At 38.8% G+C, this 15918-nt stretch overlaps 1 protein-coding gene across 3 annotated transcripts in view; it reads left to right on the plus strand.

Moving 5' to 3' along the window:
• Positions 1-15918, plus strand: part of rtkna (rhotekin a) — an 82355-nt gene that overhangs the window by 28164 nt on the left and 38273 nt on the right. The window contains exon 1 of one of the 3 annotated variants that reach the window (XM_067438301.1): positions 900-1511. The exons of the other annotated variants lie outside the window; for them this stretch is intronic. Coding sequence (XP_067294402.1) covers positions 1413-1511 — 99 coding nt within the window. The 5' untranslated portion in view covers positions 900-1412. Of the gene's footprint in view, positions 1-899; positions 1512-15918 lie in introns of those variants that run through there. 3 annotated transcript variants of the gene reach the window in all.

Genomic DNA, 15918 nt, shown 5'->3' on the forward strand with positions numbered 1-15918 from the left:
TTACGAGGATACTTGCTGAGGCAGGAATTTCGACTTCATGTTCCAAACCTGGGAATCACAGAACGGATCACAAATCAATCACAATCCTTGACGTTGCACATCCTGCAATGTGACCAGTGATGCACACGTCGTGATATCGGTGCTAAAACGATATATCGTGCAGCCCTAGATTATACTTGTAGACCAAGGTGTCAACCTTATAGCGTTGAACTAAAACACTTAAAAAATAAATAAATAAATAAATATAAAAAACATGACCACCCCCCCATCTTGATTGTCAAAAAGGTCAGCTGTTGTAGCCTATTTTATTTTTTAATTCTTTTTTTGTTGTTTGCATTTTTTTTTAGCTTGCTTTCCAAAATAGTTTGATTTGTGTGATTTTGGAGTTTTTATAATAAATAACCTAATAAACATACAAATAATGAATAACCAAATAAAGAATTACCCAGATTAATAATAATAGCCTAATACTACTACTACTACTAATAATACTCTTTTTTATTTATATGTTTTATTTATTATTATTTTATTATTTTTTAATTATTTTATATCTTTATTTTAATATTTTTACATATTGTTTCTTTCAGTAATATGTGGTAGCAGAGTTGAATTACCAATAGCCTAACTCAATCGCTGCTTTTGGCGTCCGGATTTCCTGGCCATATAGGCTATATTTTGCGGGTCTTTTAGTTCCATTTAAATCCCCATCCTGAATTATGTGAAGGCTTTTGCAATTGCGATAATTGATATTCGGCTATTTTTATTATGGCCGGGTTGTGCTGTTTCTCTCGCTCCGGTGGTTGTGCTGTAGTGTTGTGACTCGTGAGCTGAATGGTGAATGAGGCGGTACAGTCAGTCCACGCGCGCTGATGCCCTTTTGTGGGGGAAAGTCCTGTTAGAGCACACAGATACTCTCACATCAGCACAGATGGGACTCAAAGAAAGATACTGCATGTAAAGGACCCATTATACTGACGGGATAACGAGAACGCGATTTGAGGGCGTTAAGATAGTCATTTTTGTATGCAGTAGAGAGCGTCTCCTACTATATTGACTCGCTATTTGTTGTGAAGGCATAGAGACGTGCGGACGCTTGGAGGTCGTGTACAGCAGCTGGAGGAGTTTGCCGAGAGAGTTTTTACTCCTCTTTCTTTTTAGTCGACTTTAATTATATTTCCTATTACTCGTATCTCATGAACTGTTGTTTCCGGACACATCTGGTCTGTGATGTAAAAAAGACTTTCTTTGATCTACGCTTTTGGATTTGGATGCGTTTTGGGTCGTGATTCATATAGCCTACTCGTCAACTTCTTCCTGTCTTCCGATAATGTTTCTCAACTCCTAAGACATATTGATGGTTTGAAGAGCAGTGGGAGACTGAACTTTAAATCAGGAGCTGGTTTTCCTCTTGAATGATGCCCATAGACAGACTCGCAGACATGGAGGAGAAACTTCGTATTTTGGAGGATCTCAATATGATATACATTCGTCAGATTGCCCTGAGTTTAAAGGTAAAGGTATTCTCATAACCCTCCTTTGACTTTAAAATGCTTACGGACATCTAAAGTAGGTCTGAATTTTATTTGCCCTTTAATTAGCTAAATCAAATTATATTAAAGTCAAATTTAAAAAAAATCATACAAATTATAGCAAGTGCTTTCTAAATAAAATGTAATTGCAGTGCTATAAATGAAAAATCTTAGTTTGGCCTACAGTCATGATTTAAAAAAAAAAATGTAAATTTTAAATTCATTTTGTTATGAGGTGTGAAAGATCACGTATGTGGTCTTGCTCTGCTAGTTTTCCCTGTGTGGCAAAGTTGTATCTAAACACTTACAATTATGTTTTCGATGTACAAGGTGTTTGGTTGTTGATGCTAGTTTGGTGTGTTCAGTCTTGGCATTATTGCTTAAAACAGAGAAACAGCAGCACTATTTCTCAAATAGTCCTGCTCTGCAACTGCAATCGCACAAGACAGTCTCATGGGATGAAAGTGTGGCTTGTTGGACCTTTGTGCCCGCCTGGGTGGTGAATTCTTCCGTACCTAACTTTATAAGTACCGTGAAAAATTGTAGAAGCTAATATAAGCTCTTTTGCAAGTGTCATTTGACTGGTCTTATCTTTGGAAACATTTGCACACTTTGCACACAGTGTGAACAAAACATACTGATACCTTATGTTATGTCAAGCTACAAAAAGTGTGAAGAAAAAACAACAACACTTTCCCCATTCAAGATCGCAGTGTTATATGGCAGATACCCCATATACTGATTTACTAGTTGGTCATGGTGTATTTTTAATTGACTACTTAGAAAGCAGGAGACGCATATATGATAAAATATAAGTACATATCAAATACCATACTTTTTTGGTTTGGCGTCTTTTTGTCCTGCAGCTGTTGTGTGTTAGGAACGCCTAGTATCTCACTGAATGACATGCTGAACACTGCCTCAGCCTCCGTCGCTGCACTGAGCTCTGGGGGGGTTTTGTGTGGGTGACCAAACTGTGCTTCTCATAGCTCATGCTGAGATCACACCTCACTCCTCCAGGGTGCCTGCCCTCCGAGTAGACAGATTATGTACTCACTATTCTGCAATGCGACCCTAAAGTTGAAGCCTGAGATAATGAAAGGACATGGAGGCGCCTCTTTTGAGCTGAAGGACATCTTCATAAATTCCCAGTGCATATACTTCATGGTCATGCATCTCTCAGTTGGCAGTCTTGAGTTCTCAGAAGTCAATTAGCTTCAAGCCTGCCTCAGTTTGAAAGGGACTCTGTGTTTAAATTTAATCGCTCATGTGATCTTCATATATAAACATGGACTCTAGCAAAATACTGCCCACTAGTCCTTTATTCTTCTTCTTGTAGACAGGTTGGGTTCCTTCTAAATCATGTTTGGACATGAGAACTTGACATGGCAGTAACTGATTATGGGGGGGTTAATACTTTTATTCAGCAAGGACACATAAAATTGCTTCGAAAGTTACTACAGTTTTATTGTTAAACTATTTTTATTTCAAATAAATCCTATACTTGTGAACTTTTGAAAAAATCCCAAAAATGTAGTTTCCACAAAAGTATTTAATGGCACAACTGGTTTTAACATTGACAACTATAAAAATATGTATATATATTTGTGTTGTATTTTAGTCTTACACCTATAATCTTCAAAACCTCTAAACAGTGTTTTTTGGATGGCAGTATAGAGGTTGTGAACCCCATTGTTGTTGTAAAGATTAATTTAAAGAGGAAAATCTTTCTGGGCTGTCTGACAACATAAAATGGTAAATGATTTTGCTTAGCCAGAGTTTGCACAAGGGGGAGATATATTCTCCAGTGGTGCGGAGGCAGGAACCTGTGGTTTTCTGAATGATTGGGGACTACTGTTAGAGCTAGCAGTTGCAGTCAGGCTTTTCAAGTTTTAACAAGTCCATTTCAGAATCGAGGCAGCCACATTCTTGGCACAGCATGAACATTCCTCTCGTGTCCTTCCTTTACGATGTCTCTGTCTCCTAAAAACCAGGAGAACACTTGCCCGGTGTCATCACGACCTTTTGTTGCTGCAGAGCTGTGATTCATAGCCTGTTTGTAGTGATGGGTGATGGGAACAGGAAATAGCTGAGCTTAATGAGAGTGATTGGCTGGTATGATGTCATCTCTGGTTGACCCACATGCTGTAGATATGGAAAGGACTCAAGACTCAGGTAGGGATGGGTCTTTTGGTCACTTTCTCTTAGCTTGCTGATGGTACACCTACTGCTGAAGGATGTATTTTGTAACTATACTTTCTCCACTGTAATCTGCAGAGGCGTATGTAGGTTGATTTGTGTAAAAAAACATTACTCAAAAAAAAAATTTCAATTAAGAAACATTTTACTCAGTTGTTTAGGTCTGTAACAAACAAGTAAACAAATAAGGTATTGTTGAACAAACTCAATAAATGTAAGTTCCTGTGTAATACTAGCAATAGCGCATGGTGTTATGCTAAAGACAATTTTGTTTATTATTATATACAACTCATAAGATGAGCAAGTAAGAGATGGGTCTCGGTACTGGCAATTTGCACATCAACAAACATGGTTGTCATGTAACCACAACCTAAGCACAAGCGCCACTCTTCTGCGCAATGGCAACCACAAAACTCAAAAGCAACAGAAACTATAAATCGCCAACATAATGAAACATTAAGCCACTAACAAGTCTTTCCCTTTACTGAAAAACACATAAAATAACAGTTCATTTCGAAACTGACTCTCCTAATGCAGTGTAAATGCAAAGCTGGGAACTACAGATCCAATGTCCAGTTTTCTAAAAATATGATAAATGTAGTCCCAACTCAAGATTATGTTAACTTCCATTTTACTAATTTAGGTGGATTCATATAAATGAGTGGATCATATTAATTGTGGATCATATTAATTTGTGACAAAAAATTAAAAGAATTAAATTGCTTCAGCACATTTTAACAAAATAATTTGAACAAGCAGCAATTTTTTAAATATTTTTTTTAGTGCTGTGCCTCTGTTTCAAATATTGATCTGTTTGTTTGAGCCTCCAGTCTAGCCCGACACAGCAACGCTAGCTCAAGCAATATTATTAAGGTCTTTTTCTCACATTTCTGGCATTGTGAACTTCTATTGAGGTACATAGGAGACCATAGAAAAGATATTCTCACCAGCTGTATTAGAACGTAATACTAATAAGAAACTAGAAATCTAAAAACATTTCAAGGACACATTCATTTAAGGATGCATTAAATTGAGCAAAAGTGACAGTGTACTTATACAACAGAGTTCATTGAAAACCCTGGGTGAACAGTTTGTCGCAGTTTCCACACATCTATTAAGCAGCTCAGCTTCAACATTGATTATAATAAGAAATGTCTCTTTTGCACCAAATCATCATATTTGAATGATTTCTGAATGATAATGTGACAATAAAGACTGTAATCCGTTATTTGCCATTTAGCAAAGCATTTCACATTATTTTAATTACATGTGACAGTCTCCTAAATGCTCAAGGGCATAATGATAGCAACAATATGATCCTTATATCTCTTCAGTTCCTTGTCGCCTTTTCTTTGGAATGAGTCAATAAAATGAACTGAACAAGTTACATGGATTTAGGGATTTCTCTTTCCATTCACACAGCTTGTTTACACGGATCTGTAGCAGATACAGAGCTCTCTCTATACTCTCTCAGCAGTGTGTTTACCAGGGTTGCTCCTCTCAGGTGGATCAGTGTGGCCTTTGTGTGTCCAGCCCAGCAGGAATGACGCCTGCTGCTCGCGTTAATTTCTTATGGTATGCCGTGCAACTAAAGTGACCCTAGAGGAACATTATTGTGTTAGCACAAGAAAAAAGGACCTAGTAACTCTGGCCTCCACCCATGATGTCCTGTGGGTCTTTGAACTCCAGCCAGAGCATGATGAAATGCTTGGGAAAAGACAGACCTCTCACCTCACCTAGAACCCAGTGTGACCTGAATCCACCTCAGATAATCACCACACTCCAGCAAGTAAATGTCACGTTTGGCCCGATAGTAGACAACTCTTGTCTTGATATCGGTTTTTACCTCCTAACAAGCTCGTAGCTGCATAATGTTGGACACGAAATGTCACCGCAACACCCCCGTCTTTGTTTGAACAGCCATGAGAAATGTCAAATATAACTTTGGAATGCATATAAGCTTAGTTTTGCATTTCATTGAGATGAATGAACTCCAGTGGTGAGCCTGAGCCAAACGTGACTCTCTTCAGGGTTCATAAGGTTAGAGGTCATCAATGTGCGCATGCCAGAGACATTTACTGTCGTTTACCCATCCATCCATAGTAAAACAAGGTCTTCTTTTCATTCTATTGGTTCAGCTGGAAAGGTGTTTAACTAGCTTTGTTATGGATTGTGATGTTTTACAGACCCTGATATACTAACAGCAAAGTTCTTTTTTGTTCTTTGCTTGGGGGTAGATATTCGAAATAGCTGAGCATACTTGTTTACTGTTATAGCAACATCATGACACCACCTACACTGCTGGGAGCAGAGTTTAGATGAATGTGCTGTATGCTTTCCTATAACAAAGTTAACACAACAACAACATTGACAGTGGTGAGCGCTGATCATAGCGATTTGCATATTTTTATCTAAAGACTTGTATGGCTTAAAACAACATAAATGATGTCTGTTACTGAAATATTTAGTAGAAAACTCATGAAAGATCTCCGTTATTTAAAGCAAGTCACCTTTATTTATATAGCTCTTTTTACAATGCAAATTGTTTCAAAGCAGCTTTACAGTGTTAACAGGAAAATAATGCAACAGAATTGAATTCGGCTGTACAGCCACTCTGGAGAAAACGGGGATGTCATCTAGCTAGTCATATAGTGTCAATGCGGGCAGATCAGTAATATAGTTGAAATTTAAGTGTCCACTGAGCAAGCCAAAAGCCAAAGGCGATGGGGGCAAGGAACCAAAACTCCTTCAAGGCCAGAATAGAGAAAAAAAACCTTGGGAGAAACTTAGTCGTGGTGTTCTCTGGCCAACGAACAAATAGTGTATGATTATGATTCTGGCAACATTACAGGTCAGAAGTCATATTAGATCAATAGATATTCGTACGATTAATCGAAAGATTGTAGTCGTCATGTTGGAGACAGGTTTAATGAGGATGTCTTGTAGATGCGGCATTTACAGGGGGAGTTTAATTGACACGGTCTCTGCAGATTCAAAATCCATTACCTATTTGGACAATGGGCGGGGCCATTTTTTTTGCATTCTATGTCGATGAAGTCCCAGCCCATAACACATCTCGATTAATTGTAGTGTCTGTTCACTAACTAAACAGATTTTATGAAAATGAACGGAGTGTGCAAATGATCCAGTAATCTAGTGGGGGTGGCTTTGGGAGTAGCCTCGTAGGGTAGCGAAGCATTCTGGGAAATGTTGTCTTTCATCCTCATGAGACAAAAATACATTTTCTGTCTTTTCTCAGTCTAGGCACCAAGTTCAAAAATAATTTCACATTTCTACTACATTAATAACCCAGTTTAAATACAGATTCATCTTGCCAGTGCTGAAGTACTTGAAAACGTCAACTTTTTGGGACTTCAGCTTATTGACTGTATCTCCCAGAGTTAAATAAGTCCATACATTTTTATCTCCGTGCGTGCCATAACTCTGTCTGACTCACCCACCGCTAGCCTAGCTTAGCACAAGGAGGTAAACCGCTCCATCTAAACTACTGCTCATTAAGTGACAAAATAACGCCAACATTTTCCTATATACATGTTGTGATGTGTATAGTTACATTGTGTACAAAGACCGATGGAAAATTAAAAGTTTTCCAAACTGATATGGCTAGGGACTATACTCTCATTCTTCCATAATAATCAGGGAACTTTGCCGCTCTACCATGCATGCAGCAGGCACAATGATATTACACAGCACCTGAAAATAGGCTACCTTCCGTCAACATAACCAATGTGACATCCTGCTTGCACAGAGAGCATGCTGGAGACTATTTTCAGGCGCTGCGTAGGGATGGCTCGATACCACAATTTTGGCTTCGGTACGGTACCACAATCTAATACCGATGTACCAATATTAAATCGATACCACAAGGTCTGATATTAGTGCAGGTATATTGCACGCGAATGAGAACAATTATGCAAGTTTTGAGTTTATAAAGTGGGAAATTACCACAAATGTTTATTAGTAAATTAATCAGCAAAGCTTATCACATCAAATCAGTCATTTGAAAACTTTCTTGTGAGAAATAATTTCAGCAAAAATCTCTCAAAATTAGCAAATTGCTTCTGGTTTCAAAAGACATCGCACTACACTAAAGCAATCTGCATAATCATATTCAACATTTCACGCTCGTCTCGGGATGGATAACGGAAATCATTTGAACATGCAAGTGATTTTATAGCATTTCGTAATAACAGTTACAGGAGATATGAGCTCATACGACACACACACACACACACACACACACACACACACACACACACACACACACACACACACACACACACGCCTGTCACTTAGTCACGCTCGCACATTACACATTAAGTTTCCTTAAACAGTCAAATACACAGAATTATGTACAAATGTCCGTCTTTAGTGAGTAAGTTATTCACATAAACACAGGCGGTTGTGTCTAACGCGAATATAAATAGTACAATAGTACGCGTGCAAATATAATGAGATCTAAATGTCATTGGTTGAAACGAACGCTGGAGATTGTGATATTTGATCTTATGTTAGGCTATGTGTGTGCGTTGATCAGTGTTAAAAGAAAATAAATGTCTAAATGAGATGGTTTGAATGATTCACTGACCTGTCGATCTCTTCAGAAGTCATAAAGTCAGGATAGTGACAGATGCTTTTTGGCTAGGTTTGATGGTTCTTCATCAGTTTTATAAGCAAAGTCATTACAAATGTCACTTTTACTCCTCTCTTTATTAATTCGTTTTGGGCATCTTGAGTGAGATTCAACTGCTTTATCCATTTTGTCCGTCTATGTTGTTGTCACATTTGCGGGTTGTTTCGGCTCAGTTTGGGTAGAGCGCTGCCATCTAGCGGTGAACTTCGGAACAGCAGCATATACCGAAATGTGCCAAATCATGATATCGTACCGTTTTAAATAAAATATATACCGGTATTTTTCCAGTACCGGTATATCGCGCATCCCTAGCGCTGCGTAATATCATTGTGCCTGCTGCACCCATGGTACCGCAACAAAGTTCCTTGCTAGCTAATTCCAGTGGTGTAGAGTTATCATCAATTGACAACGCTAAGTGACGCTAAAGGGAGCGAGATAGATAATTTAACTTGATTCAAATCCTCTGTCCTCGCATCTTTTCCTTGATTCCTTCCACCACATCCTGAAGGGATGGAGCTAAGCTGGGAGGAAAGGAAACGAGTATGCACAAATAAGAATTGAGAAGCACCCCAAAAGGAACAGAGATTTCCTGGACAAAGAAGGCGGAGTCACAGAGCCACACCCACCTTTTACGCAATCGCCACAAAACTATAGACCAAGCTGTTTCGAACGCTTAATGATGCCACAACAGTTTGTATCACAGCCATAAAATTCAGTGTTACTCACAAACAGATGTCTTTATTGATTTATGTCAAGAAATGGAGCAGGTGTACATATTTGACCACTACTGTATGCTTTGCTTCTTTTCAAATAACACAGTTCTCAGTATAAAAACTGGGTTTCAAGGAGCCTCAGTGTAACTGCTTTTTCGTGACTAGGCCCTGTATCTGCAAGGCTCTGGCACTTTTCATGCCCTTCTGGCTGGGTGGGGTATTGGGAGGAGGGCATAGGCTGGTAGTGAAAGAGGGCATTGTAGTTTGTCACCCACGCCTAAGCGCAGCCTCTATCGTTCCTGGCCTGGGCCTTGGGGTAGTCAGGAACAGGGCTGAATGGACACTCTTTGTGCAGGAACCAGCCAAATGCCTCAACTCGAGCCAGCTTCCTTTGGAAAACACCTCCTAGCATTCAGTGTGTTAAAGCCCTGTTCGCTTACTTTATTAACTATCCTGTCTTTCCTGCCCTGCTCTGGCATTCTATATGTTATGCTTTTAGAAAATGAGCCTCATTTCTCTAAGATAAGACTTGCTGTTGAATCTGTCGAGTCTGCACCCTCGGAATTCAGTTAATGGGTATATATGTTTCACACATGAACTGAATATTTTGCTTAGCACCAGTGAATAGAAGTTGAAGAATCTGGAACCAGTTATCTTGTACAGTGGGTCAAAAAAGTATTTAGTCAGCCACCAATTGTGCAAGTTACCTATGATGAAAATTACAAGCCTCTTATCTTTTTAAGTGGGAGCACTTAAAAAGATAAGAGGCCTGTAATTTTCATCATAGGTACACTTCAACTATGAGAGACAGAATGAGAAAAAAAAATCCAGAAAATCACATTCTGATTTTTTAAGATTTTATTTGCAAATTATGGTAGAAAATAAGTTCCACCATAATTTGAAAAACCACTCCTTTGATGCCCGGGCGGGTTGTTTGGGATCATTGTCATGCTGAAAGACCCAGCCATGTTTCATCTTTAATGCCCTTACTGATGGAAGGAGGTTTTTACTTAAAGGTCCCGTTCTTCGCGATTCCATCTTTGAAACTTTAGTTAGTGTGTAATGTTGCTGTTAGAGCATAAATAATACCTGTAAAATTATAAAGCTCAAAGTTCAATGCCAAGCGAGATATTTTATTTAACAGAAGTTCCCTTTCAAAGCCTACAGCGAACGGCCGGTTTGGACTACAGCAGGAAGTGCAGGGATGTAATCACGTCGCTAGAACCGTTTGTTGACTAACCCTCCGCCCACAAGAACACGTAAAAAAGGGGGCGTGGTCTTGTTGCTCTCCCACGTGGAGAAGAGCATGCATTCAGCGCTTGCATCTCCCCGTTATGGTAAGAGGCGGGACCTTTCTGGGCAAAGTGCGCTAAGCTGCTGTCCAATCACAACACTCTGATTGGGCGGTGGCCCAATCAGAACTCGTTACGTGTTTCTGAATGAGGGACTTCATAGAACAAGGAAATCATCAGGCCGTTTTTAGTACAGAGGAAACAGCGCTGTACAGATAAGTAAATTGTGTAAAAAATACTGTGTTTTTTTACACGCGAAACATGAACTCATGTTATATTGCCAAATCAGATCTAATCTTTGATATAATCAAAGCTTTGAAAACATGCGAAGAATGGGACCTTTAAAATCTCACGATACATGGCCCCATTCATTCTTTCCTTTAAACGCATTAGCCGACCTTTGCAGAAAAACAGCCCCAAAGCATGATGTTTCCACCCCCATGCTTCACAGTAGGTATGGTGTTCTTTGTATGCAACTCAGCATTATTTCTCCTCCAAACAGACTTCCAAAAAGACTTTACCAAAAAGTTTTGACATTTTCCCAATCATCTTCTGGATCATCCAAATGCTCTCAAGCAAACTAAGGGATTTGAGTTCCTGGCGGCGTAGTGTGTTACTGATGGTAGCCTTTGTTACTTTGGTCCCAGCTCTCTACAGGTCATTCACTAGGTTCCCCAACCCCCTTTCTTGCTTTTTTTTGTAGGTGACCAAATACTTTTTTTCCACCATAATTTGCAAATAAATTATTTAAAAATCAGACTATGTGATTTTCTGGATTTTTCTTTCTCTTCCTGTCTCTCATAGTTGAAAATGTACCTATGAAGAAAATTACAGGCCTCTCTCATTTAAGTGGGAGAACTTGCACAATTGGTGGCTGACTAAATGCTTTTTTTGACCCCCACTTTATTTGTTGTTCGTTTGATTAACACCAAAGCGAATACCAAAATCTGAACGGCTTTTGGAAATGCATGTTTGGCTTCCTTTCTTCTCCATAACGGGTGTCAGAAACATAAAGTTGTGGTGTGTCGTTTAGTGTATTTTGTGTAACTGGGATATTTCTTCTTTTCTATAAGTGCAACCTATAGTGATTCAATTCATTCAGCCCATCTGGCTTTTTTTTATTCACATTGGTATGAACAAACATCATAATGAAAAACCAAAGTAATTTCTTGTGTTGGTGTGAACAGATAAAATATTTGTATTATATTATTATTATTATTATTATTATTATTATTAATAACAGCAGTCTACATTTATTTGTTTTTGGTTTTGTGTATACCAGCAGAACTAGTTAACTTAGCCTGAACTGAATCTGGCTGCTGTTTCTGGACTCATATGTCTTGCTTCACAGTATCAGAAGGAACTGAGTTTGGATGGGAAAGCAGTGTTTTTAATTCATAGAGCAGCTTGACTGCTCTGGCAGTGCCTAGTCAGCTGCTCTCTGTGTTAAAAGAAACCCTAGATAAACAAAAGCTCTTCATACTAAGGACAAACCACTCGCTGTAATTTACACCCTTTAAAGTTTTATGTTTTGATAGTGACTTTTTTCCCTAAGAGTTTCAGCTAGACTTGTTCTTTCTTGGTCTATAATGCCAGTGTTTATGCGGTGACCTATCCCTCTCACCACCTGCAGATGAAGCCAATGGAGTCCGCTAGGCCGTGTAATTGAATCAAGCCTCACGTTGGTAGTTTTGAACAGAGGAGTGAATGGAGCAACAGGAGAGTCATTTTAGCATCAGTATAAAAAACCGGCACACCTCTACCCTCTGCAATTTATGGCTGTTGCTTTTCAAAAGCTTCAATCAACACGGATGAGATAATGTACTTTACGCTGTTTGTTCATCCTTAGCACAGTTTGATGGGAACCATCTGGCCAGGCTCCAGGGATAGAGCTGCTGAAGTGTGGGCCGCTTGGCTTATCAGATACAGTTTAAAAAGAGCCCTTGTCCTCCTGGTACTCTTTTCTGTGGCACTCTGAAGATGATGTGCGGCCTGTCTGCATGACCACGTTTTTGATTTATTGCTCATTTTCAACTCTGCACCACTTTTTCAGCTGTGTCAGAGCATTTTAATGTTGGGGATAAAATTGATTTATTAGTTCTCCAATAACACTTAATTTTGGGGCTGCTTTTTTCTTTTCAACCAGAAAAGGGACAGAGAGAGTAAGGAGGAAAAGGATCGGGACTAGAAATAAACCGATATAAGTGTTTTGATGGCCAATGCCAGAGCTGGGTGATAGATATAAAGTCAATAAATATGAAATCATGCATTTTAAAGGGGGGGTGAAACACTCAGTTTCAGTCAGTGTCATGTCAATCTTGAGTACCTATAGAGTAGCAATGCATCCTGCATATCTCTGAAAAGTCTTTATTTTTTTTATAATTATATAAGAAAGATGCGCTGTTCCGAGTCTTTCCGAAAAAAGCCGAGCGGGTGGGGGCGTGTCGTGTGAGCGGAGCTAAATAATGACGTGTGCTCGCTGCTGCTATTGTGTTGAGTTGAGTGCGTCGTAAAGCTGTGTCATCCCTAACAGCGGGAAAAAAACTTTATTCAAAATAAAAATATGGCTTTTAATCAGATACAGCCATACATCTATGATCCGGAATCAGACCCAGAGGCTGCAGTTGAACAGGAGCAGCAGCAAAAACGACTAGAGCAGGACGTCTCTATGTGGTACAAGTTATACACTAACTATATAATATGCTTAGCGGCTTGTGTTATTTACATATTTATACTTGAATTATATCGTCGTATTTTTGTCTTTGAAGGTGTACATGTGGGAAGTGCAGTTGTGCACGTGTGTTTGTGTGTTTACGCGTGGTTTGTGTAAACAACACGGAATAGTAGCACATTTGAATGAAGAAGCGTACTTATTTAGTTCAACATATTTCCCCCCTCTTTGTGTATTGTTGTTTGGAGTGCTTTTACAATACACAAACATATAGTGGCCAGCTAAACAAATGTACACGCACTACACATCGCATGCTCCATTGATCAATTAACTATACGTGATCATGTTTGGGCTACTTGATGAGCATTGGCAATAACACAGACATTTGAAGCAGTCTCACTCACCGCCTGCGGTTCTAACGTTGGGACTGCTCCATCCTTCAGCATTAGGCGATTGGGAAAATGCGGCGTCGAGCTGGGCCTTGTTTATGAAACAGTCGGCACCGAAATGCAGCGAACAGATATAAACATTCGCGCAACTCAGTTGCTGATCCGGAAAAGCAAATTCCATCCACTGTTGCCTTAACGCGGGGTTTTGGGGAATCTGTGCAGGACTGTCTTGGTCTGGCAACCAAAAACGCACTTTTTTGGTGACATTGTTATGTGCACATCACCTGTTCAGCGCATCCTACAAGCCAGCGCTTTGATGGGCGTAGCCTGTTACTTTCGCTCTCTCCCTCTCTCTCTCTCTCTCACGCGCTTCCGGTAGAATTGTCCGTAAGGCCCATACAAGGAAATTCCGCCCCCATTAACGTCAAAGGGGACGCATGATCTCAAAAAACTTGCCGAAACTTATGACTAACCGGAAGTAGTATTTTTGGCAAAGAAATACTCCCATCAAACGTCCACCTTAACTTTTGAAACTTTGTCTATGTTTAGTATGGGATTCCAAGTCTTTAACAGTGTAAAAAGATCAGTATGCATGAAACAGCATTTCACCCCCCCTTTAATTTAAACCAGCGAAAAACACAATCATAACAATTGCTGAAATAATAAATAATAATTAGAAATAAATAATTTGACAATTAATTAATTTGGGGAAAAAAGCTAGTTTTACATACAGTTCATTTATGCTAATTATGACCAAAGTCTGTTCACTCGGTGGCCTTATTTGCAACGCCTCTGTCCAGTCATTTGGGGCATCCAAAACCAAGTCCTATTTATTTGAGTGTAGATAGCTTTAACTGCTTGCCGAACTCACGATTACATCATATTTCATCAACTGTCCCATAAGATGCAATGACTTTACCAATTGGCTCTTTTATTTAGAAACCAGGACGTATTCTGCCATATTGCATGTCCCAGTTTCTCCCATCCATAAGAAATAGGTGTGAACTGTCTTTGTATATCTAAAGTTTTTGTTATGACATAGCGACAAACTGGTAGCATAGTTTGAATAGTTTGTATTTATCAAAATCAGGATATGACCCAGTCCGGATTCAAACTTAAGTCCTTCTGTGAAATGTTTGATTCTCTACTCTAAAAAGCAGTATGATTGAGTTAGTTAATTGTTCAGCAAGTTCTCAAATTGAAGACTTTAAGACCGAAGACTTTGTATTGTGGCACAGAAAACTGTTTTTGACCTTTTAAGCAGGTCATTATGTTCCCTCTGAGTAATAGAATTGCGTTATATGGTACTGTTGCCCAGGTATGTGCCGACATTTATATTACCCATTTATTTTCATTAAAACATGATTTGTGTCCATATTGCACAACTTTGACCTGTTCTCCAATTTCAAAAACCATTCATTCAGATCTCTCCTCCTTTAACCTCCCCGCAGTAAAGTGGCATCTCTTCATGATCTAGTGCTCAGGCATCTGTCCGTACCTATGAAATAGATGAGCTAAAATTCTCTGCTTGCATCATCACTAAAACGTTGCTGTAGATTTATGGCTCCACCGGTGGAAATAGATTTTCCTTGTGCGAACAGTTAAGCAATGTCAGCCTCCATCTCTATCGACCCGACTCCTGCCATCCATGTAGCGGCAGTTGCTGACGGGAGAGCAGACTGTCTGTTGATGCCATTGGTACACTGTAAAAATTTTTTTAGAAAAAAAGTTACCTGGTTGCCTTAAAATTTTGAGTTCATTGAAATTAAAATTTTGAGTTAATTCATTGAACATTTTTTGAGATTCGACAACCTTTATTAAAATATTATTATAAGATTTTGTAAGCATATTGGGTAATTGTGTGTGTTTTATTTCTGATAACGCAGTGAACCTAAATTGTGCTATTTTCATGATTTATCAAATTTTTTATGTGGTTCAGATACAATAATATTTTGAGTTTCTATTTATTAAACAAATTTCCTTCATTGTATCAACTTAAATGTTTAATTTCAAAAGTTTTTACAGTGTACAACACCCTGATGTCATTCAATGTCACCAACTTTGTAGTTAAACTGAAGGTCAGGGAAGAAGGCTCCCTTTGTAAAATAACTTTTGCTGTGGGACTGAAGCAGATGAAGTATATGGAGATGATTTGTTTTTAAAACCTTGTTATTTTTAGTTAATGTTTGCACTATTTTTGCACTATACTTCGATAAAATAGCCATTAACTCCAGAAGTTTTATGGGTACATTTAAAGCTGGATCTTTACTATACACTTGAGTCCAGTTATGGGTCTTGGTTCACCACCAGTCAGTACAGTTTACAGTATTATCAGCCACTATAAACACTAAATCACTTTAGATGATCTGAGTATTGCGCAAATGAAAAATCTGCCATCATTTACCCTTATGTCGTTCCAAACCTGTAAGTTTTTGTTTTCTTCTGCTGAAGATATTTTGAAGAATGCTTTC

The sequence above is a fragment of the Pseudorasbora parva genome, chromosome 3 (genome assembly GCF_024679245.1).
Source record: "Pseudorasbora parva isolate DD20220531a chromosome 3, ASM2467924v1, whole genome shotgun sequence".
NCBI classification, from domain to species: domain Eukaryota; kingdom Metazoa; phylum Chordata; class Actinopteri; order Cypriniformes; family Gobionidae; genus Pseudorasbora; species Pseudorasbora parva.